Source organism: Neofelis nebulosa, chromosome 17 (genome assembly GCF_028018385.1).
Source record: "Neofelis nebulosa isolate mNeoNeb1 chromosome 17, mNeoNeb1.pri, whole genome shotgun sequence".
In the NCBI taxonomy this organism is placed as follows: domain Eukaryota; kingdom Metazoa; phylum Chordata; class Mammalia; order Carnivora; family Felidae; genus Neofelis; species Neofelis nebulosa.
Genome location: NC_080798.1, coordinates 26047071 through 26073394, shown reverse-complemented (window position 1 = coordinate 26073394; position 26324 = coordinate 26047071). Strand labels below are relative to the sequence as shown.

The 26324-nt window shown below is 36.6% G+C and overlaps 1 protein-coding gene across 5 annotated transcripts in view; it reads right to left on the bottom strand.

Moving 5' to 3' along the window:
* PHKB (phosphorylase kinase regulatory subunit beta) overlaps positions 1 to 26324 on the bottom strand; it is a 255172-nt gene that overhangs the window by 215308 nt on the left and 13540 nt on the right. For all 5 annotated transcript variants that reach the window (XM_058708055.1, XM_058708056.1, XM_058708054.1 and 2 more), the window contains one exon: positions 598 to 687. In XM_058708055.1, the coding sequence (XP_058564038.1) occupies positions 598 to 687 (90 nt within the window). The remainder of the gene's footprint in view (positions 1 to 597; positions 688 to 26324) is intronic.

Sequence of the window (26324 nt, the reverse complement as noted above, 5' to 3'; positions counted from 1 at the left end):
GAAGCAAACTGGCAAAAATTAATAGGCTTTTCTAACTTACAGTCTGATGAACCAAGAGGAGTCCCATGCATACATATCTCAAAATTGCTTACTCACATTAAAAACCAAAATTTGCCAGGCTGTTCTTGGCAAAACAAAACAACAACAAATATAACAGGTACTTAATATTAGTAATAGTAACCTGAGATTATCTTTTGTATCCCAAAGAATTAGTAATAGATATAAAAGGTTTAGGACTACTTAGAAACCATGTATGGGTAAATGAGTAAGCAAGGAATACTTTTACAAAATCTTTATGTAGGTAGTAATGAAGAAACAGCCTCCAGTTCTCAAATCTAGTAATGTTTAAGAGAGTAAAAAGACACAGAGGACACTGGTGACAGTTTTAAAATTATTCAAGGGACAGATATGATGTGCTGAAAATCTTTTATAGTCCCAGGGTCAAGATCCAATTGGAATGTATAGCTGCCTAAGCAATGAAACTATCCCCACATCCAAAATAGAGATCATCATCATGCACGTAACATATGCAATATAAGGTAGAGTAAATACTAATCATAACTACCCTAGGACATGTTTTCCTCAAGTATTCCTTACCAATTCTGTAATAATGATCCAATTTATCCCACAGAGTTTCATTATCAGGTCTCGGAAGATTAATGCTTTTCAGAGGTTCATAAACGGAGCCTAAAAAGAAAAATGAAAACCCATCAAATTCAGTCATTTTCACCAAGATAAACAAAACTTCTAAATAAATGAAAAAGCACTACTTAGCAATCTAATTTTCATTTTTATATGTGAACTAACACATTATATTACTGGTCAAATGTTTGGTAGGGGAAGGAGAGAGAAGAAATTGCCCTTGAAACAAGTACAGAAGGGTTCCAAATGTTATGGGAACACCCCCAACCCCTCAACACCTGGCAGTTACTATAGCTAATTCATATATATACTGGTCCCAACAACCTGAATACCACTAATACTTATGTGATAGTCCCTAGGTCAATAATTTCAGTTCCCTTTGAGAAATATCTACTTAAATGCCTTAAAATCCAAACCTTATTCTTCATGCTCATGATCAAGCAATTTTCTGCCAAATGATCATACCCCAAAAATCTCAAGAAAAAAGATAATACTGACATGCTCCAAAGTCATCCACTCCATGAATATTCAGAGAGTTTTCATACTAAAATTCTGAAGACTCTACTTACTCCTCGTTAGATAAAAGTCAAGCCATATTATCTGTACTAAAGCAGAAACCATTTCTACTTCTCATCCATGAAAACTACTCCAAGGTATTAACAGAGCATACTGCTCAGAAGCTACAGAATACCCAATAATTATGATAATTTGCCACAAAATAGATACAGCAAATTGTTCACTTGACTGGTGCACATTCTCAACTGCTCACTGAAAGGAAGACCTCTGAACCTTCAGCCATCAGACTAAGTACTATCTCTCATTCTTTGTTAAAAGCACTCAAATTATAAACATCTCAAGGTCACAACGAATCCACAACTGGATTCAGGTAACGTACATCATATAATCCAACCACACAGCACAAGAGTGGCCCTAAAATTTACCTGGGGGTGGGGGATGTGTTGGCATGCATTAAGAATCTTTTTTTTAAAGAAAATTAAAATTGCAATGTCCAGTATGCTAGTATAAAGCCAAGGTATTTGGAATCCCTTTATGTTTAGGGAGATAATAAACAAGGAAGTAATGAAAGGATCTACATATTAAGGCAATAATCTCATTAACTTATGTTGGAAAGAACGATGATTTGTGCATAAAATCAGCAATATAAAATGACTTCCTCTGAGTGAAGAGAATTTCTAAAAAAGAATCTTCACAATGACACCAACCAGAATTGCCCCATAGGTAAGAATGGGAAGGCCTATCAACACAGACAAGAAAGCTTCAGGACTCCTGCACAAGAGGTCAGGTCTTGGCCATGCCCTCTGCCTCCCTGCATTCAATAGCTCTGGGTAGGTGTTAAGTATACAGGCAGCCTGGCAGCTGGGAAAAAAAAATAATATGGCTACTGCTTACACATTAGGTGCTAAGCTCTAGGAGTTTACACACTCTCAGTGAAGTTCATACAACAATTAATAAAATAAAATCAGGTACAAATCATCACAAGTTGTAAATTGGGGTACATATATAAAAAGATTAAAGAAGACACCTTTGCTGGGTGGAAGGATTGTGGATGAATGATATTTCCATTTTTTTTTAGAGCTCTATTATTAGAGGAGCTAATATTTTGCTTTATATAAGAAAAATAACATCACCAGAAGTTACATGTACTTTCATTACATAGATAAACAATACATGTGCATGTGAATAAAAATTGAAATAGAATATGCAAAATTGAAATCCACCGTTGTATCTACCATAATACTTGTGAGTTTATTTTGAAAGATTGTTTTAATGACATTGTATCTTGGATTTTAGGGTAAAAAATACTTATTTTTAAAAAGTGCTATTACATTTAAGGTGCCCCTCAAATCCTAAAAAAGACTAAAATGATTCTATCATCTAATGTTTCTCAATAAAATCACCAAAGGGAGTTTCTTAAAAACAACAAAAATAAACAAAAGGAAAACCAGACTTTTCAGGAGAATAAATACCAATGCAGTAAGAGCTAAAAGAGAAGATGTTTAAAGTATAGCAGAAAAATATAAAAGTAAAATCACTAAGAATCAATATTTTCTTATACGTTCTTATATCTTCAAGAAAGCCCATGGTGACTTAAGAACAGCTTACCTAAATAAATGTTAACATTTTAATAATCACCATTGTATTGCTTCTGAAGTAAATGCATAAAATTAAACAAGGATGTTCCACACAATTTATGGCAAACAGTACCAAAAATCTGAAGTCAAAGGAAAAGTAATCAATGGTAACATTTTAAACAAGAATTAGCCTGAAAAGGTTCAATGCAAATAAAAATGTGGAGAAAGCAATCAATAGAGCATGAATTCCCAAAGACAATGAGAAAGATGCAAAATAACAGAAAACACTATTAAATGTTTAGAGTTCAAAACGAAATGAAGCTTTTCAATGTAAATTTTTCCTTTTCATGTTTTTCCCATTTGTATTATGCCTATATTTAAACATCACAAAGTAAAATAAAAATTATCATTTCTCCAATTTGTAAAATGAGTTTAAACATGTCAATCTGATTTTTTAGCTGACAATTCTCTTGGTATTAGAAAAATACAATCTAGTCTCATTTCAGAGCACATTACTACCAAAGATATTCACTGACAAAGAACAATAATACAAGAGGCAGAGTAATATTCCAGTTTTATCACGTAAGAGGAAGGGTTATTTTATTTAAGAGATTAAACAAGGAATTTCCTAAGAAATTTCCATGAGACAAAAACAATACCAAGAATGCGCATAACCTTAACAAAGCTACAAACTTTCTGAATTTGGCACTATAAAACACCAACAAGGTTTCTAAGTGTTATGGAAGAGGCTCTTAAGCAATCACAAGACAGAACTGGTAATTCAAGTAGCAAACACTAAAAGAATAAAAATGAGGACTCAAAAGGGAAGTCAAGGTGGAAAGCGGATAAGCAAACCAAAACAATTTCAATACTCTTATTATTTGGGCATACAATCTTTCATTATATGATTGAAAGCCCTTTAATACTGTACATACAAAAATGTTATTAATCAAGGCTTTGGTGAACCCTTAACTAACTTTATCATTTTTCCATGTATGGTGATAGATGAAGATAAATACCATTATTTGTTCTCAATATATGCATTGTATGCATAAAACTCTGGACCATATATCCAGTAGGCCACCAGGACCCACAGATTAGTAGGAAAGGTAAGATAAAGTTTTGAAGAAGAGTAATATGAATTAGAGTGTGGGTTCCTTAAAAAACAAAGGATAGGAAAATTCAGCATCCCTGTGGGGCTGAGGGAACAGGAAACTTCTACCTTGCAATCTTTGAAAATAAAAGCAATTTCAAACAATGCACTGCCATCTGAAAATGAAGAAAACAACTAAACATGAAGTCATAAACATATATACAAACTTGCAGATACACTATCACAGCTCTAAAGCTGATACAAGGTCTTATGAAATAAGATACTACATACCAAGGGGTTTGTTTGTTTTTTTAAGTGATACACATGAAAAGATATATAACTAACAGGGTAAATTTTATTGAACACTGATCCAAGTATGATCTTTCACAAGAGAGAGAATTTTATTATAAACCTAAATCTTTAGAAAGCCTACAGGATTCTGATTTTCTCCCTCAATTAAAATAATTTCTTTTCAGATTAAAAAAATATCTAACATTCCTCACCCTAAAACAAGCATCATTAACATTTTGGTACATTCCTTTCAGGCATTTCTTTAAGCAATATATATAAACATACACAAAATTTACACATGGACTCATAACATACATGCTTTTTTTATCATGGACACTAGCCCTTTGCTCCCTTACCTCACCTCTTGCCCTCTTCTGTCCTCATTCCCATGTAAACATACTTTTTTCATATTTATCTAAAAAATATATATGCATCAATGAAGGAAGTCTTTTGTCGCTTGTTTTATAAAACTAGGGTCATGAAATAGACCCTTCCTTGCTTCCTGCTCCTCCCATTTGACAACACACATGGAAATCAAAAAAGGCAATGATTGTTTCTTTGACTGCTATATATTCCAGGGTATTGACAGTATAATTTATTCAGTTATTCCCCTATCAAGAAGTATATACTTTTCTATTTTTGCCATCATAAACAATCCTGCAAAACATCCTTATGTGTACACAGATATAGCCAGTAGTATGCTAGAACCAATTAATGCTGGCTGAAAAGAGTTAACTGTTAAAGTTTCAGGAATTTTGGGAGCTGGTTATGAAACACATAAATGAAAATTAAATTATAAAAGCTTACAGATGAATAATTATTAAAACAAAGGTAATAAGTATTCAAAATTCATCACTTCCTAGTTTTACATTTTACTATGATATATGCTCTTGAATTGACTTATACCTATAGATCTGTACCGTGGAAATACCACATAATAGCATGTTACAACACATGTCTTTCCAACTCTGCATTCAGCGATGTCATGTAGATTTGAGTAGTTGTGACAAAAAACAAATGGTCTGCAAAGGCCTAAAATTTTTACCATCTTGCCCTTTATAAAAGAAGTTTACTCACCTCTAATTCCCAGAAGTACTAAATTAAGCAATAAGTGTACTTTTTACAAAATAATGGCAAATTGCTTTTTTTTTTTTTTTTTTTAATTTTTTTTTTCAACATTTTTTTTAATTTATTTTTGGGACAGAGAGAGACAGAGCATGAGCGGGGGAGGGGCAGAGAGAGAGGGAGACACAGAATCGGAAACAGGCTCCAGGCTCCGAGCCATCGGCCCAGAGCCTGACGCGGGGCTCGAACTCACGGACCGCGAGATCGTGACCTGGCTGAAGTCGGACGCCTAACCGACTGCGCCACCCAGGCGCCCCGCAAATTGCATTTTTTTAAAGGCTAAAACAATTCACATGTCTACTAGATATAAATGCTCCTTACTTTTAAAAGTTTTTCCAATCTGATAAAAACAAAGTAGTTATCTCACTTTTGTTTTTCATTTCTCATACAATTAGTGAGTTTGAAAAATCTTTACAGATTGGCCATTTGGATTTGCTCTTCTAGAAATTGCATACATCCTATTGCCATTTGCTACTGCTTTGTTAGTGTTTTTGTCATCAATTTCTAAAAGCTATTTAATATTTTGCTATTTTGCTACTTCATTTCAAATATTTTCCCCTGAGTTTTCGTTAGTATACCAATACTACAATATAAAAAACTTTCAATAGTTAAATATATCTATCTTTTCTCACTTGGTTCTAGTTTTCCTTTCTGTTTAAAAAGGTTTTTGACAAAATGAGCAAAGGAGAAAAAAGAGAGAGAGAGAGAAAGGCAAACCAAGAAACAGGCTCTTAACTATGGAGAACAAACTGGTGGTTACCAGAGGGAGAAGGGTGGGAGGATGGGTTAAACAGATAATGGGGATTAAGGAGTACACTTGTGATGAGCACCAGGTGTTCTATAGAAATGTTGAATATTATTGTACTAAACTATTGAACTATACTGTACACCTGAAATTAATATTACACTACATGTTAACAGAAATTTAAATAAGAACTTAAAAATAATAAATTAAAAATGGTTTTGACAATCTCTAGGTTACATAGTTGCCTCAACTTTCTTCTAAGCTTTTTATAATAAATCTCCCATTTAGGGAAATTTTGATCCACTGGGGATTTGTTTTCTAAAGTGCTTTTAAAGTAAATAGTGAGGCCCGGAATTTTAAAAAGATCAAATTGGTCCAATTTTTTTTTTTTTTTTTTTTTTTGGTTACAGAATACTGAATAGAAAGGTCCATTCATCCCAAATTATAAGCAGAGACCATCTCAAGTTATGGGATTCAAACAGACCATTTCTTCTTGAAATAATATAACTTAATTTTCAAAAGCTATATAAAAACTCTAGTGTCTGATAATGTAGCATGTGGCCTACTTATACTTTCTCACAGTTACAATTTTATGCAAGATTTCAAACCTAACATGAACAAACAATATTTGCAAATAGCTTAAACAAGTCAGATTTTTGTGTAATTGCATTCATGTCTCTAAAAATATCACTGCCTCAGGGAACATATACAGATTTTTTGAAGTATTTTACGTAGCATTTGGTACTGAATATTGACACAAAGTTAAAACATAAACAGCATACTTTCATTTTTCTTTGGGTCTTGGATTCTAGCAGAAAAATACACAAATTTGTGAGTAGAATCCTAGCCCAAGGAAAGAATCAATCAGTATCTTCTTTCTGCATTTTATTATTGATTGATTGTCTACTTTGGAAATAGAGCAAGCTGAAATGTACCTGTTCTAATGATTCCAACTTTAGAATCTGCTCCTGCCTTAGCTAATTTACCATAAGCAACTAATTTGATAGATAGAGGACATGTTAAAAGTGGTTTTTCAGTTAGTAACAAGTATCTGAAAGCCTAAGGAATAGTTTTTGAAGCCTGTGAAGTAGAGGCTAATAAACTAATAAGAAAGTATGTACAAAGAAGCAGTAAAACACCAAAATCCCTGAGGTCCTGATGTCCAGGGTTGGTGAGTTTGAGCCCTTTGCATTGGGCTCTGTGCTCGCAGCACAGAGCCTGCTTGGGATTGTCTCTTCTCTCTCTTTCTTTCTCTCAAAAATAAATAAACATTTAAATAGTAATATTTGGGGGGACCAGCAGAAGATGGCGGCATAGGAGGACTCTGGGCTAACCGTGTGTCCTGCTGATCACTTAGATTCCACCTACACCTGCCTAAATAACCCAGAAAACCACCAGAAGACTAGCAGAACGGAGTCTCTGGAGCCAAGCTCAGACGAGAGGCCCACAGAAGAGGGTAGGAAGGGCTGAGAGGCGGTGCGCCCTGCACGAACTGGCGGGAGGGAGCCGGGGCGGAGGGGCAGCCCACCGGCCAAGCAGAGGCCCCGAGTCTGGCTTGCAAAAGCGGAGGGGCCGGACAGAGTGTGTTCCAACAGCAAGAGTGACTTAGCATCTGGGAGGTCATAAGTTAACAGCTCTGCTCAGAAAGCGGAAAGGCTGGAGGAAAAATGGAGGGAGAGTTGCTGAGCCCCGGGAGGACAGAGCTCAGTTTGGCGGGAAACAAAGGCGCTGCCAGCGCCATCTCCCTCGCCCATCCCCCAGCCAAAATCCCAAAGGGAACCAGTTCTTGCCAGGGAACTTGCTTGCTCCGGGCAAACACCCAACGCTGTGCTTCTGCAGAGCCACCACTCCGGCAGCGGGTCTGACTCCCTCCCGCTGCCATAGGGCCCCTTCTGAAGTGGATCACCTAAGGAGAAGTGAGCTAAGCCTTCCCCTCCTGCCCCCGTGCACCTTGCCTACCCACCCCAGCTAATACGCCACAACACCAGCACCACAAGCCTGGCAGTGTGCAAGTAGCCCAGACGGGCCACGCCACCCCACAGTGAATCCCGCCCCTAGGAGAGGGGAAGAGACGGCACACACCAGTCTGACTGTGGCCCCAGCGGTGGGCTGGGGGCAGACATCAGGTCTGACTGCGGCCCCGCCCACCAACTCCAGTTATACAACACAGCACAGGGGAAGTGCCCTGCAGGTCTGCACCACTCTAGGAACTATCCAAAATGACCAAATGGAAAGTTCCCCTCAAAAGAATCTCTAGGAAATAACAACAGCTAATGAACTGATCAAAAAGGATTTAAATAATATAACAGAAAGTGAATTTAGAATAATAGTCATAAATTAATCGCTGGGCTTGAAGACTATAGAGGACAGCAGAGAATCTATTGCTACAGAGATCAAGGGACTAAGGAACAGTCAGGAGGAGCTGAAACACACTTTAAACGAGATGCAAAATAAAATGGAAATGACCACGGTTTGGATTAAAGAGGCAGAGGAGAGAATAGGTGAACTAGAAGATAAAATTATGGAAAAAGAGGAAGCTGAGAAAAAGAGATATAAAAAAATCCAGCAGTATGAGGGGAATATTAGAAAACTAAGTGATACACTAAAAAGAAATAATATACACATAATTGGTATCCCAGAGGAGGAAGAGAGAGGGAAAGGTGCTGAAGGTGTACTTGAAGAAATAATAGCTGAGAACTTCCCTGAACTAGGGAAGGAAAAAGGCATTGAAATCCAAGAGGCACAGAGAACTCCCTTCAGAAGGAACTTGAATCGATCTTCTGCACGACATATCATAGTGAAACTGGCAAAATACAAGGATAAAGAGAAAATTCTGAAAGCAGAAAGGGATAAACGTTCCCTAACATATAAAGGGAGACCTATAAGACTCGTGACTGATCTCTCTTTTGAAACTTGGCAGGCCAGAAAGGATTGGCAGGAGATCTTCAAGGTGTTGAGCAGAAAAAATATGCAGCCGAGAATCCTTTATCCAGCAAGTCTGTCATTTAGAATAGAAGGAGAGATAAAGGTCTTCCCAAACAAACAAAAACTGAAGGAATTTGTCACCACTAAACCAGCCCTACAAGAGATCCTAAGGGGGATCCTGGGAGACAAAGTACCACAGACATCACAATGACTCTAAACCCATATCTTTCTATAATAACACTGAATGTAAATGGATTAAATGCGCCAACCAAAAGACTTAGGTATCAGAATGGATAAAAAAACAAGACCCATCTATTTGCTGTCTACAAGAGACTCATTTTAGACCTGAGGACACCTTTAGATTGAGAGTGAGGGGATGGAGAACTATTTATCATGCTACTGGAAGCCAAAAGAAAGCTGGAGTAGCCATAATTATATCAAACAAACTAGACTTTAAAGGCTGTAACAAGAGATGAAGAAGGGCATTATACAATAATTACAGGGTCTATCCATCAGGAAGAGCTAACAATTATAAATGTCTATGCGCCGAATACGGGAGCCCCCAAATATATAAAACTATTACTCATAAACATAAGGAACCTTATTGATAACAATGTGGTAATTGCAGGGGACTTTAACACCCCACTTACAGAAATGGATAGATCATCTAGACACACAGTCAATAAAGAAACAAGGGCCCTGAATGATACATTGGATCAGATGGACTTGACAGATATATTTAGAACTCTGCATCCCAAAGCAACAGAATATACTTTCTTCTCGAGTGCACATGGAACATTCTCCAAGATAGATCACATACTGGGTCACAAAACAGCCCTTCATAAGTATACAAGAATTGAGATCCTACCATGCACACTTTCAGACAACAATGCTATGAAGCTTGAAATCAACCACAGGAAAACATCTGGAAAACCTCCAAAAGCATGGAGGTTAAAGAATACCCTACTAAAGAATGAGTGGGTCAACCAGGCAATTAGAGAAGAAATTGAAAAATATTTGGAAACAAATGAAAATGAAAATACAACAATCCAAACGCTTTGGGATGCAGCGAAGGCAGTCCTGAGAGGAAAATACATTGCAGTCCAGGCCTATCTCAAGAAACAAGAAAAATCCCAAATACAAAATCTAACAGCACACCTAAAGGATATAGAAGCAGAACAGCAAAGACAGCCTAAACCCAGCAGAAGAAGAGAAATAATAAAGATCAGAGCAGAAATAAACAATAGAGAATCTAAAAAAACTACAGCAGATCAACGAAACCAAGAGTTGGTTTTTTGAAAAAATAAACAAAATTGACAAACCTCTGCCAGGCTTCTCAAAAAGGAAAGGGAGATGACCCAAATAGATAAAATCATGAATGAAAATGGAATTATTACAACCAATCCCTCAGAGATACAAGCAATTATCAGGGAATACTATGAAAAATTATATGCCAACAAATTGGACAACATAGAAGAAATGGACAAATTCCTAAACACCCACAAGCTTCCAAAACTCAATCAGGAGGAAATAGAAAGCTTGAACAGACCCATAACCAGCGAAAAAATTGAATCAGTCATCAAAAATCTCCTGACAAATAAGAGTCCAGGACCAGATGGCTTCCCAGGGGAGTCCTACCAGACGTTTAAAGCAGAGATAATACCTATCCTTCTCAAGCTATTCCAAGAAATAGAAAGGGAAGGAAAACTTCCAGACTCATTCGATGAAGCCAGCATTACTTTGATTCCTAAACCAGACAGAGACTCAGTAAAAAAAGAGAACTACAGGCCAATATCCCTGATTAATATGGATGCAAAAATTCTCAGTAAGATACTAGCAAATCGAATTCAACAGCATATAAAAAGAATTATTCACCATGATCAAGTGGGATTCATTCCTGGGATGCAGGGCTGGTTCAACATTCGCAAATCAATCAACGTGATACATCACATTAATAAAAGAAAAGATAAGAACCGTATGATCCTGTTCATCGATGCAGAAAAGGCCTTTGACAACATTCAGCACCCTTTCTTAATAAAAACCCTTGAGAAAGTCGGGATAGAAGGAACATACTTAAACATCATGAAAGCCATTTATGAAAAGCCCACAGCTAACATCATCCTCAATGGGGAAAAACTGAGAGCTTTTTCCCTGAGATCAGGAACACGACAGGGATGCCCACTCTCACCACTGTTGTTTAAGATAGTGTTGGAAGTTCTAGCATCAGCAATCAGACAACAAAAAGAAATGAAAGGCATCAAAATTGGCAAAGATGAAGTCAAGCTTTCGCTTTTTGCAGATGACATGATACTATACATGGAAAATCCGATAGACTCCACCAAAAGTCTGCTAGAATTGATACATGAATTTAGCAAAGTTGCAGGATACAAAATTGATGTACAGAAATCAGTTGCATTCTTATACACTAATAATGAAGCAACAGAAAGACAAATAAAGAAACTGATCCCATTCACAATTGCATCAAGAAGCATAAAATACCTAGGGATAAATCTAACCAAAGATGTACAAGATCTGTATGCTGAAAACTATAGAAAGCTTATGAAGGAAATTGAAGAAGATATAAAGAAATGGAAAGACATTCCCTGCTCATGGATTGGAAGAATAAATATTGTCAAAATGTCAATACTACCCAAAGCTATCTACACATTCAATGCAATCCCAATCAAAATTGCACCAGCATTCTTCTCAAAACTAGAACAAGCAATCCTAAAATTCATATGGAACCACAAAAGGCCCTGAATAGCCAAAGGAATTTTGAAGAAGACCAAAGCGGGAGGCATCACAATCCCAGACTTTAGCCTCTACTACAAAGCTGTAATCATCAAGACAGCATGGTATTGGCATAAAAACAGACACATAGACCAATGGAATAGAATAGAAACCCCAGAACTAGACCCACAAACATATGGCCAACTAATCTTTGACAAAGCAGGAAAGACTATCCAATGGAAAAAAGACAGTCTTTAACAAATGGTGCTGGGAGAACTGGACAGCAACATGCAGAAGGATGAAACTAGACCACTTTCTTACACCAGTCACAAAAATAAACTCAAAATGGATAAAGGACCTGAATGTGAGACAGGAAACCATCAAAACCCTAGAGGAGAAAGCAGGAAAATACCTCTCTGACCTCAGCCGTAGCAATCTCTTACTCGACACATCCCCAAAGGCAAGGGAATTAAAAGCAAAAATGAATTACTGGGACCTTATGAAGATAAAAAGCTTCTGCATAGCAAAGGAAACCACCAACAAAACTAAAAGGCAACCAACGGAATGGGAAAAGATATTTGTAAATGACATATCGGACAAAGGGCTAGTATCCAAAATCTATAAAGAGCTTCCAAACTCCACACCCGAAAAACAAATAACCCAGTGAAGAGATGGGCAGAAAACATGAATAGACACTTCTCTAAAGAAGACATCCGGATGGCCAACAGGCACATGAAAAGATGCTCAACGTCACTCCTCATCAGGGAAATACAAATCAAAACGACACTCAGATATCACCTCACGCCAGTCAGAGTGGCCAAAATGAACAAATCAGGAGACTATAGATGCTGGAGAGGATGTGGAGAAACGGGAACCCTCTTGCACTGTTGGTGGGAATGCAAATTGGTGCAGCCACTCTGGAAAACAGTGTGGAGGTTCCTCAGAAAATTAAAAATAGACCTACCCTATGACCCAGCAATAGCACTGCTAGGAATTTATCCAAGGGATACAGGAGTACTGATGCATAGGGGCACTTGTACCCCAATGTTTATAGCAGCACTCTCATCAATAGCCAAATGATGGAAAGAGCCTAAATGTCCATCAACTGATGAATGGATAAAGAAATTGTGGTTTATATACACAATGGAGTACTACACGGCAATGAGAAAGAATGAAATATGGCCCTTTGTAGCAACGTGGGTGGAACTGGAGAGTATGATGCTAAGTGAAATAAGCCATACAGAGAAAGACAGATACCATATGTTTTCACTCTTATGTGGATCTTGAGAAACTTAACAGAAACCCATGGGGGAGGGAAAGAAAAAAAAAAAAAAAGAGGTTAGAGTGGGAGAGAACCAAAGCATAAGAGACTCTTAAAAACTAAGAACAAACTCAGGGTTGATGGGGGATGGGAGGGAGGGGAGGGGAGGTGATGGGTATTGAGGAGCACACCTTTTGGGATGAGCACTGCGTGTTGTATGGAAACCAATTTGACAATAAATTTCATATATTGAAAAAAAAACTGAGAACAAACTGAGGGTTGATGGGGGGTGGGAGGGAGGCGAGGGTGGGTGATGGGTATTGAGGAGGGCACCTTTTGGGATGAGCACTGGGTATTGTATGGAATCCAATTTGACAATAAATTTCATATATTGAATAAATACTTTTATACACTGATGTAGTGCAAAAAAATAAATAAAATAAAATAGTAAAAAAAAAAAAAACAACAACAACAACCAAAATCCCTGAGTTAACATGTTACACAAATTAAGAACTAAGCAGAATCTGAAGACCCTGTCTTTTTAGAGGGTCAAATAGTTCCACAGTCTCCATAAGATTTATATATTCTTTGTACTCAGATATGCGTAAGTATATGCAAACCATTGTGTTTTATCAGTGAATTACTGATAAAAATCTGTGGTTTATCAGTAAATTACTAAAACATTAATTTTTGAGCTCCTAAGATAGCAAGAGTTCTCAGAGTACAATAATCTATACATTTATCCTATATAAAATCTTTATGAGATACAATATATTTTCAAGAAACTTTGAAATTTAAGTTACATCATTAACTTCGGATGATGATTCCTTCATCTTTAAATTATTTTACTCCTCCAATGATAAAAACTAGAAGTATACTATATACTACTACAGAAGAGGCAAGTTACTCCAATACATTCTCAACTCTATATCCCTGATAATAGTACTAAGAGGTACTCAATAAATATTTATTAAATTGAACTAGGTGAATCACATGATCAGAAAGAGGCCTTCTTGAATTCCCACAGAGTTAATTGTTCCATCTTCTACATTCTTATAACACATTGAAAATACTTTAATCATAGCTCTTCCTTTTCACGATACATTTTACTTACACTATTTGATTAATGTGTTATACTATACTGGAAGCAGATCAATGACAGAGACCACACCTAGTTAGTAGTAGATGGCAGTAAGGTTTGGTAGGAAGGAAGGAAAAGGAGAGAAGCTGACAAAAATGTGTTTCATGAAATTTTTGATGACTACTTTTACAACTTTATTCTCACAAGCTACCCTATCTCCTGTTACTGCCCCATCCACATCCTCTGATTTAATGATTATGTCCCACTTCTTCAGACTTCCATAATTAGACAAATTGGAAAACTTGTCTTTCTAACTTTAGAATGAATACTGCTAACTTTTACAGTTAAAAGATTTAAATATACCATACATGGCTACACACTTCAAGCACCTTCAAGATGACCAATACCTCCTTGCAAAACAAAGAAACAAAACTTCAACCATGATTTTCTTTACTGTTAAGTTCCATCATGTGCATAAATTTAAAATATTAAGGAATAAACGTACCCCATGGGTGGGAATGAATAAATTATGACACTTCAATGAAGTACCTTGAAACAGTTAAAGGAATAAGGTAGAATCTATTGACCTATCATGAAACACTAAACAAATAGTGGGAAAAAGTAACATCACAGGATAAGATTTACAGTATGATACTACGTGTTGCAAAACTAACCAAAAATAACTATACATGTGTGATGTTTACAAATGTAAATATACATAAAGATAACTAAGAACTTTAAAATGCCTACAAAGGATACACACCGAACTGTTAAAAATGTTACTACTGGGTAGGGGACAGTGATTTTTACTCTATATTTCTGATTGTCTAAATATTACATAAGATGGTATTCATTTACTACCTCCATAATTTTTTAAAATGAGAAATGGATGGGGTGCCTGGGTAGCTCAGTTGGTTAAGTGTCTGACTTCAGCTCAGGTCATGATCTCATGGTTTGTGAGTTCAAGCCCCGCGTTGGGCTCTGTGCTGACAGCTCAGAGCTTGGAGACTGCTTTGGATTCTGTGTCTCCCTCTCTCTCTGCCCCTCCCCCTGCTCACACTCTCTCTTTTCTCCCTCAAAGATAAATAAACATTAAAAAAAATTTAAATGCGAAATTTTGAACGCTTACTACTCTGCATTATACAACATACTTTATATACATTGTCCTATTTCATCATCTGACAAAGCTCCGAGGTTGGCATGAAATTGAATTACAAAGAAATCATTAATTGGCAGTGTGAATCTGAACACAGGGCTCTCTGAAGACAAACTGTATGTGTACTCTTCTCCCTATACAATGAAACCTCAAAATTATGAGCTTGCTCCAAAATAATATGTACATATACATACATATATATTTTTACTTAACCCCAATACGATCACAGTTCATTTGAACACTCAACTTTTTATGTCTGTATGTTTCTCATGGTGAGTTAGATAAGAAACATTTTAAATGTAAAATATGAAATGGTAAATATGAAATAACACAACTTTATAAAAATGAAATAAAATTTGCCTGTTCAACTTATCCAAATAAGATGCGAAAAGGCCATTCTACTATTCCCATTTTATTTTTAATAAAAAGGTATTAAGTTCTTCCAGTGACCTTTATAAAAGGAGCACAACCTATAAAATCTATTTAAGGATATTAAATCCAGTTGATGTTTCATGTGTTGACCTTATGAATACCAATCACTCAATTAGCGATTTCATTTTCCTTTCTTATTTATAGTCTAGAAGAATATCTTCCCATAATGTACCATGAACTTGTATAATTTCTGTGAGGTTATAGCTATATTCCAACAATTCTAATCTTTTTAAAAGTTTTTGGAACTCCTCTCTATGGAAAACGATGCATTCAGAAGTGCACAAGTTGTAAAGTTTTCTCAACAGTGGTTGTTTCTCTTACTGTTATAACCTCAGTGCCAACAGTGCTCGGCATACAGTAAGCACTCAATAAATATTTAATGAACAATGAAATTAATATCTTCTGATATCTAATATTTGCCAAAATTTACTCATAATCAACTGTAATGAATGAGATGATGTATCAGGGTAGAAGAAGTTAGGTAAGACCCACTTATCAATTACCTAAGGTGTGACCATAAAGTAATTCAACTTGTTCTACTCTTTTGTTCTTCTATTGCTCATAAAGGAGGATCTGAATGAAATCATAAAAGGATACGACTAAAAAATGGTCACTAGAATAAATGTATATAGCCTTACAAGTGGGTCACTTTATAAAAGATAATGCCAATCTGGATATATAAGATTTCTCAAGAGAAACCCAGAGGCATTATTTCATACTTATACTACAAGTAAAAATAATAAATTCCAAACTTCTAAGACTTAAATAATAGAGCTTTAGTTCAACATTAATTGAATTATACAGAGAAGGAAAAAGAACTTCACTATACACCATTCCCAATCTTTACAAGAAATATTTAGCTTTATTATGTCTTCTGTTACCATAGTGATAAAAGCATGTGATACTAGACATTATGCTACATCATAAGTTATTATACACAAGTCTGAAAGACATTATACTTTCAAGCCATTCAGTACTTAGAAAAGTGGGACTGAACCAATTCCCTTTATCATTTACATTTTGATGAAGCCTGGTCTGTATTTCTAGTCTTGGCAAAGTTCAGAAATGCATTTAATATGAATGTTATTACCACTAAGTAAAAACTGCCCTGATAACACTTTGTACAACAGGCATGAATAGAGAAGTCTGGAATGTTAATTTAAAAAAATCATTATAAACTATGAATTAGCCAAGTAAGCTTACCATAGTAACAAAAACATTCACAACCAGAATAAAAGTAGAAGTACTACTAAAAGACAGTATAGAGTTGTAGATAATGAAAGCTAGTTAATTTGAAGTTTAGATAACTGGCCAAGTAAAGCAGCACAGAGATAGCACTGTTACTTCCTACAGTATATCCTCAGTCTTTGGTGATTTGCTCCAAGGCTGTCCAAAGAGTCTGTGTCAATGAACTGCCTTCTGTTAAGACCCACCTGCAATAAAATCACTAACTGACTGAACATTCTTGTATGGAATCCAAGCCATATCTTTTACAAGCCAACTTTTACTCTTTAGGGAATAAAGTTAAACCCCAAAGTTCAGTCAAGTAAAAGAGAGGTCTCTCTTGATTGCATCTTGATTGATGCAAGGATGAATGCTCCATACAGTGATTCTAAATCATCAATTTACATAAAAAATAACCTTTAAGAAATGGCAAAAAGATAACTGAGTGGAATTTGAACTGTAAATGTGATATTAAAGTACCCTTGGGGTGCTATATGTAGTTTAGTACCTATGTATTTATGCAGGAACGATAGAAAACCAAGATATCACTTTCACTAAACCAGAGGAAAAAGTATTACTTAGGGTAGAAGAGGGAGAAATGCCCCACTGAAATATTATCCTCTGCTACATAGGAGTGATGCTAACAGGTATTCAATAAAATTTTATAACCAAAATGAATAATTATTTCTGAAGCATGACTATTGAGCTCATCTTAATTTCAATAATAAGTCACTACCAACCTCCAAGTCTAATTCAGGGCCAAGTGTCAAACATCCAAGAAAGCATGCTTTCCGTGGGGAGACAAAGCAAACTTAAGACCTTTGGGAGTCAAATCGAATCTCTCATTAAGAAGTGTAGGATGAGTATTAGGCTGCCACACCCATGCTATAATGAAGATATTAAAATGTAAATAAATCTACTTTCTAATATACATTTAACATTATAGAACTAGGATGCCTAGAAAAGAAAAAAACTCTAAAGCTAGTGTTAACTGATATTCTGCTTTAAATGATAAGCTTCCTGAGATATGAGAAGCCAGATCCTTCTCACTTCCCACCCCTGCCTGCAAAATGACCACCACCATCAGGGGCTTTCACAAAGATCTTCAAACAGTCAGCACTTCGGTTTCTCAAACAAATACTTTTAGAAAACAAACTGGACTGTGGGGGAAAAAAATCAGCCTAACTTCCAGTGCTGACCAATTATTCCTCTCATTTCCATTCAATTGGCTAGACAACTCTCTAAAAATGGAGGGGGTCATTACATCCTGAACAGGGTTGTCTTTTGAAATGGAGACTACATGAACCCCTGGACATAGAAAGGATCACAAAATTTGGTCACTGAAATCATGTGTGATAAAGAAACTAGAAGGAAATGTGAGTAATACCCATTTTCAATAATATCTGTTAGAAAATTTGGCTTATGTTTTAATGTATAGAAATAGCCTCAAAATGAGAGCCCTGAACTAGCAACTCAAATGCTCCAGCTCAGCTTAGTAAAAGGATTTGGTCCAGGTAAATCCAGGCAGAGGTCAGAGCCTGAAGTACACCATAAAACTGGTAGAGGCAGAGAGCCATAGTAGTGAAAGGAGGCTACAGAAACAAGCCCTGGTCACACATAGGAACTATGGAGTTGTGCCCATTGGGAATCAGGGATGCTGATAATGACATATTTATCCAAAGACAAAGTTCAAGATTGGGAACATGAGGATGCCTAATTCAGAGCCCACAATCTAGAGTCTACAATGCAAGGCAGAGAAGAGATGAAGATGCTACAAAGAACTCTGCTCAGCAAGTATGGTCCTTTGTAGACTTTTGCTCCTCAAATGGTAATCTAACCACCAGCAGCAGGACCTTGCCTGGAAACACGTTAGAATCGCAGACTCTCAGGCTCCATCTTAGACCTGCTGAATGAGAGTCTCCATTTTAAAGAGACCCAAGGCTCTAAGGAAGTAGTAACTCCATCTTGTAAAAAACAAGATAGAGGAGGGAAAGAGGGGATCAAAACCAAATGGCAGCTTGTTGTCTTAGGAAAATCCAGCTCTACAGAAAAATACAACCTTTAGGAAAAAACAATCTCTAGAAGGTAAGACTATGAACCAATTAATATATCTTGCTCACTGAGGTTTGCTTCAAGACTTTGAATCACTGTAATAACCAATCCAAAGTTATAATGCCATCAACTCTGCTCAATCCCAACCAATTCCTCATCTTGTAAGATCTGCCTTAAAATCACCCAGCCTAAGTTCTGAAACCCTATAACTATCCTCCCTTAACTATCCTGAAGTTAATGGTCAAGAGCCATTATATTCTGAAGCCGGATGGAATACGAACAAGCATCTGGTCTAAGCCCTTTATTTCCTGGAAAAATTCACAATTTGCTCAAAACTGCAGAGCTATTTAAGAACAGAATAACACAAGAAACAAGATCTTCTGACTCTCTCTTCAGGGTCTGATTTTTTTTTAAATCTACATTATTTTCACCTCTATGTCCAGGGGAAGCATACTGTTTAATGTTAATATAATTTACCAGTATACCCAAACACCATACTTAAAGTAAGCTGTCAATAGGCAACATGCCAGACTGAATACAAATACACAAATCCACTTTTAACCCAAAGAGATCAAAAAGGTAAAGAATATAATCTCATTATTACCAGCACCATAATAAAAACAGCAAATATTATTAGAGCATTTGCCATGTGCAAAGTACTGTTAAGAGGTTTATATTAGTGATTTCATTCAATCCTCACAACCCTATTACATAGGGACTATTATTATTTCCATTTTAAAGATTAAAAAATACCGAGGTAAGTGACTCTTCCAAAGTCTTACTGCTAGCAAGGGAGACAGGTAGGTCTTAAACACTGAAGTATGTTTTGGTTTTTTATTTCTTTCAGGTAACACAAAACAAAGATGACTATATACTTATTATTTAAGGTCTTCTCTTGAAAATTTCATTTCTATGAAATAACACAGATTCACAGAAATATATAAACTGCTTCCAAAAAACATTTAAATCAGAAATACTGCTTTAACAATAATTTTGTCCAGGGGCGCCTGGGTGGCTCAGTCGGTTGAGCGTCTGACTTCGGCTCAGGTCATGATCTCACAGTTCGTGGGTTCCAGCCTCGCATCAGGCTCTGTGCTGACCACTTGCTCAGAGCCTGGAGCCTGCTTCAGATTCTGTGTCTCCTTCTCTCTCTGCCCCTCCCCCTTGTTCATGCTTTGTCTCACTCTGTTTCTCAAAAATAAATAAATGTAAAAAAAAAAATAAATAAATAAACACAATAATTTTGTCCAAAGCACTAAGTTGTTTTCCAAACAATTCTAGTGTTGATCATTGTGCTTTGTCCATGTTAATCATGTAAATAATCTATACCAGACATTATACCTGACACACCTGTCCTTTACCTAGATTTCATGTCCCTTTACTTCTATTAGTTTAAGACAACTGCAGTGCACAAGAATAAAAAGGGCTCTCTTCTATGAGTTACATACATAACAACTGATAGGCTTGAGCTGAAGAGGTCTAACATGAAAACAGATTTTTCTCTAGTGTATTATGTAGCACTGCATTTAAGATCTTTATAGAAATATAGTTTGTATCATTTTTTATTCTGAAAAATTTTGTACTTACTTTAGATGCCAACATTTAAGAGGCTAATTTCTTCCCAGTTCATTTAAAAGGGTATCATTTTATTGTGCTTCCACATTCCTAAAATTTAAATGCCAAGTTCAAAATTTTTGGTATCTTAGGTAAAGCTAATTAAATAGCACTTACCTCTCTTTGGGTGAAAAACTTAACATGCTACTGATGACTGACATTTTGATAACAATACTGTATAGATGCAAAACTATAGGATTTTTTACATTTTCCTTTCAAGGAAAGCAATATTCAGCACATAGAGACTGCTCGAGGTTTTTAAGCAAGGGACAAACGTTGTTTAAACCATGCAGTTGGGCCCTGGAGAAGCTGTCTACAAGTGAAGAAAACAATCAAAAATGCCCAACTCAGGAAGTTATTACACTCTAAGGTCACTATTTTGCTTCACTTATTATATTTCTTTTTTGAATTTCAACTTTGAAACTTTTTAGATTTGACCAGTAAGGGAAATATATTTAGCACAAAATGTTATTACTCAAAAACAGCTAGAAAATCAATTCATCAAATTTTATTTACCAAACATAAAGGTGAAATCAGACAAAACAGACTGGTGACAAGTTCATTCTGTACCAAAATTGAACCAATTCTTTTTAGTATGATTCATTCAACTTAAGTCCCCAGCACCAAGCCTATATCAAGGGGCTACTGACACAAAACAACAACTAGTTCAGTCTGTTCTAAAGGAATTCATAACCCAGAAAGGAGATGGATATATAATTAATTACCTAATAGCAACTCAGTGGCATCAAAGCTAAAAGAAGCATGGACAAGGTGCCAAAGAACAAGTAGAGCAATTCACTGAAAACTCAGCTGCAGAGGAAAGGGGGAGTCAGAAAATATGTAAAGAAGAGATGATTGGGACAGAATAAAAGATTACAGGGGTAGACCACGTTTATAGAGAAAGGCTATTTAACATAGAGGGGAACTCACTATAAAGGTGCAGAAGCCAGAATGTGCCGCATTTGAGAGCTACAGATTAGTAGCACTACAGAGGAGAATGCAAGAGGGAGAGGAGAATGGAAAGTATCTGGAAATCTACCAGTGGAAGATGCTGAACAATAGGTTCTAGGTTAGCATTTTATCTTTTGGATAATGGAGAGCTATTAAAGAGGTTTAGACAAGACCACCATATGATCAAACCTTCAGAAAGATAACTGTTGGCACTGTGAAGGACTGCAAGGTCAGTGGTGAGCCCTTGGCCCAAGAGTCCACTTTTAGTTAAAACATTCATTCTAGAGTGTTGAATTAAAATAGTCACAGCAGGAAGGGAGAGGGGAAGAAAAATTCAAGAAATATTTATTTAATATTTATTTAAATATTTATTTCTATTTTTTGGAACAGCTTCAAGAGAATAGGTGTTAACTCTTCCTTAAATGTTTGGTAGAATTCCCCTGGAAAGCCATCTGGCCCTGGATCTTTATCTTTGGGAGATTTTTGATTACTAATGTAATTTCCTTACTAGTTATGGATCTGTTCAAATTTTCTATTTCTTCCTGTTTCAGTTTTGGTAGTGTATATGTTTCTAGGAATTTTTCCATTTCTTCCAGATTGCCCATTTTATTGGCATATAATTGCTCTTATATTTTCTTATTATTGTGTTTACTTCTGCTGCATTGGTTGTGATCTCTCCTCTTTCATTCTTGATTTTATTTATTTGGGCCCTTTCCATTTTCTTTTTGATCAAACTGACTAGTGGTTTATCAATTTTGTTAATTCTTTCAAAGAACCAGCTTCTGGTTTCATTGATCTGTTCTACTGTCTTTTTGGTTTTGATAGCATTAATTTCTGCTCTAATCTTTATTATTTCCTGTCTTCTGCTGGTTCTGGGTTTTATTTGCTGTTCTTTTTCCAGCTCTTTAAGGCATAAGGTTAGGTTGTGTATCTGAGATATTTCTTTCTTCTTTAGGAAGGCCTGAATTGCTGTATACTTTCCTCTTATGACAGCCTTTGCTGTGTCCAAGAGGTTTTTGGCTGTGTGTTATCATTTTCATTGGGTTCCATGTACTTTTTACTTTCCTCTTTAATTTCTTGGTTAGCCCATTCATTCTTTAGTAGGCTGTTCCAAGTATGTTACCTTTCCAAATTTTTTCTTGTGGTTGATTTCGAATTTCATAGTGTTGTGGTCTGAAAATATGCATGGACGATCTGGATCTTTTTGTACTTGATGAGGGCTGATTTGTGTACTAGTAAATGGTCTATTCCGGAGAAGGTTCCATGTGCACTGGAGAAGAACGTATATTCTGCTGCTTTAGGATAAAATGTTCTGAATATACCTGTTAAGTCCATCTGGTCCAGTGTGTCATTCAAAGCCTTGTTGATTTTTTGATTAGATGATCTGTCCACTGCTGTGAATGAGTGGGGTGTTGAAGTCTCCTACTATTAAGGTATTACTATCGATGAGTTTATGTTTGTGATTAATTGATTTATATATTTGGGTGCTCCCACATTTGGCACATAAATGTTTACAATTGTTAGGTCTTCTTGGTGGATAGACCCCTTGATTATGATATAATGCCCTTCTGCATCTCTTGATACAGTTTTTATTTAAAAGTTTAGATTGTCTGATATATGTATGGCTATTCTGACTTTCTTTTGTTGACAATTAGCATGATAGATGGTTCTCCATACACTTACGTTCAATCTGAAGGTGTCTTTAGGTCTAAAGTGGGTCTCTTGTAAACAGCATATAGATGGATCTTGTTTTCTTATTCATTCTGTTACCCAATGTCTTTTGATTGGCGCATTGAGTCCATTGACATTAAGAGTGAGTACTGAAAGATATGAATTTATTGCCATTATGATGCTTGTAGAGTTGGGAGTTTCTGGTGGTGTTCTCTGTTCCTTTCTATTCTTTGTCACCTTTGGTATTTATTTATTTTTATGTATTTTTTTTTTCATCTTTTCTCCCTTCAGAGAGCCCCCATTAAAATTTCTTGCAGAACTGGTTTAGTGGTCACAAACTCCTTTAATTTTTTTCTGGGAAACTTTTTCTCTCCCCTATTTTGAATGACAGCCTTGCTGGATAAAGAATTCTTGGCTGCATATTTTTATGATTCAGCACATTGAATATATCCTGCCACTCCTTTCTGGCCGGCCAGGTTTCTGTGGATAGGTCTGCTGCAAAACTGATCTGACTTCCTTTGTAGGTTAGGGACTTTTTTTCCCTTGATGCTCTCATGATTCTCTTCTTGCCGGATTATTTTGTGAATTTGACTATGATGTACCTTGTTGATGGTCGGTTTTTGTTGAATCTAATGGGGGTTCTCTGTTCGTCCTGGATTTTGATCTCTGTGTCTTTCCCCAGGTTAGGAAAGGTTTCTGCCATGATTTGCTCACATAACCCTTCTACCCCTATTTCTCTCTCTTCCTCTTTTGGGACCCCTATGATTCTGATGTTACTTTTAAATGAGTCACTGATTTCCCTAATTCTTAAATCATGCTCTTTTGCCTCAATCTCCCTCTTTTTTTTCTGTTTCATTATTCTCCGTAAGTTTGTCCTCTATATTGCTGATTCCCTGTTCTGCCTCATCCATCCTTGCTGCTGCGGCATCCGTCCTTGATTGCAGCTCAGTTATGGCATTTTTTATTTCATCCTGACTAGTTTTTACTTCTTTTAACTCCGCAGAAAAGGATTCTAGTCTATTTTCCACTCCAGCTAGTATTCTTATTACCGTGATTCTAAATTCTGGATCAGACATCTTGCTTGTATCTGTGTTGGTTAAATCCCTGGCTGTCATTTCTTCATGCTCTTTCTTTTGGGGTAAATTCCTTCATTTTGTCATTTTGAAGGGAGAAAAGGAATTGGTGAGGGAGAAAAATTAAAATTATAAAAAATTAAAAAAATTAAAATTAAAAAATTAAAAACACACACAAAATTGAATCAATGATGCTAGATCTTAGTTGTGTTTTGGTCTGGGTGTTGAATGTGGTTTGACAGATTAGAGAGAAAAAAAAGGAAATCATTTGAGAATTTTAAAAAAGTGAATACACTGATTTAGACTAACATAAAATGATGGAATATAGAATGTTAAAAAAGTTACACAAAAGAATATAGTAGAAAAAATTAAAGAAAATATTTTTAATAAAAATTGAAAATAAAAATGAATTTTTTCTTTCTGTATTCAAGAAAAATAAATGAAAAAGAGAAAAAAACGGAATCATTCAAAAATTTGAAAAAGCGAATACACTGTAGTAGACTAAAATAAAATGATGAAAGTAAAATAGAATTTGAAAAAAATTATATAAAAGTAAAAAGTATAGTAAAAAAATTAAAGAAAAATATTTTTAATAAAAATTGAAAATAATGAATTTTTTCTTTCGGAATTCAAGAAAGAGAAAAGGAGTGAAAAAGAGAAACAAAAGAAAAATGAATAGATGGACCCTTTTGGATCAACAGATCCACAGATGGACCTTATATGGATCAACAGATTGAAATATGACTAAAATTACTTCCTTTTCTCCTAGAAATCAGACTATGAAGCACTTTATAGTCCATAAACTAAGCAGGCAGTGAGACTTGTGTTCTTGAAGAAGGAGGTTGGCCCAGTTGGGAGGCGCTTACCCAGTTGGGTAACGGCTCCCTTCTCCACTAGATGGCACTGCTAGCCTACTGGGGTGGATTGCTGCGGTGCTTGTAGGTGCGTATGTGCATGTGCGGGAGCAGTGAAAGTGGCGTCACCCAGCTACCCAGTTTCTAGTGTCAGAACTCTGTTCTCCCTGATCAGCCATCGCACACCCATCCTCTGTCTTTAGCTTTGGTTCACTCTCCACTTTGTCACTGTCCATGACCAAGCCCCAGTAAGTACCTCTCTTCCAAATTTTGTTTCAGATGCCACTGTTTTCCCCACCACCTAACGTCTGAAGGACTGCAGCTTTGACCTGTTCCGCCCCTCTGCGGTAGGGTCTCACCGAGCAATGGCCGAATGTCGGATACACCCAGGAAAGCTGGCTGGACCCTGCTGCTGCTGGTGCACCAAGACTGTGGCCAGGTGCCAGCCAGCACCAGAAAAAGTTCGCGAGATAGTGTAAGCAGCAGCGTTTCAGGGATTATGTACAATCACAACACACATCTGGCACCAGGCTTCACCCTTAATCACCTTGTTCCAGCACCAGCGAATGCGGGCATTTCCTGGGGTCTACTGGGACCAGGGGTCCTCAACAATCTCTACCAAATGTACTTCCAGCAGTAGAACTGCTTTTCCCCGTGTGGTCCAAGAATGTACCAGATCTCACACTGCTCCTGGGGATTCGCCCTTCCCACCAGTGCACCACCAACTATCAAGCTGTGGAGTTGCAGACTCTGCAATCCCCTTGTTTACAGGCTTAATGGAATTTAAACCCTCTTCTTTCTCCTTTCTCCCTTTTTAGTTTAGCCCTTGCGGCTGTTTCCAATTTTCCACTTTCTCTCTAGCTGCTCTTTGGGGAGGGGTACTTTTCCCGAATCACCAACCCCCCCCCCCTACCATCTCTGTCCTCTGTCTGCCCACAAAAGTGGCTCCCTGCCTGCAGCTGCTTCTTGCTCCCCACGTTCACCTCTCCACGCCGGGTACCTGCTTAATTCTGTGGTTCAGGTTGTGCAGATTGTTGTGTTAATCCTCCAATCAGTGTTTTAGGTGTGCAGGATGGTTTAGTGTTGGTATGGATGTATTTCATGGATGCGAGACATACAAAAAACTTCCATGCTGTTCCGCCATGTTGGCTCCCCTCGGTTTCCCCTTGAGGTTTTAATTTGTATTTCTCTGATGTTGAGTGATATTGAGGATTTATTCATGTGTCTGCTAGCCATCTGGATGTCTTCTTTGGAAAAGTGTCTATTCATTTCTTTTGCCTATTTCTTCACTGGATTGTTTGTTTTTTGGGT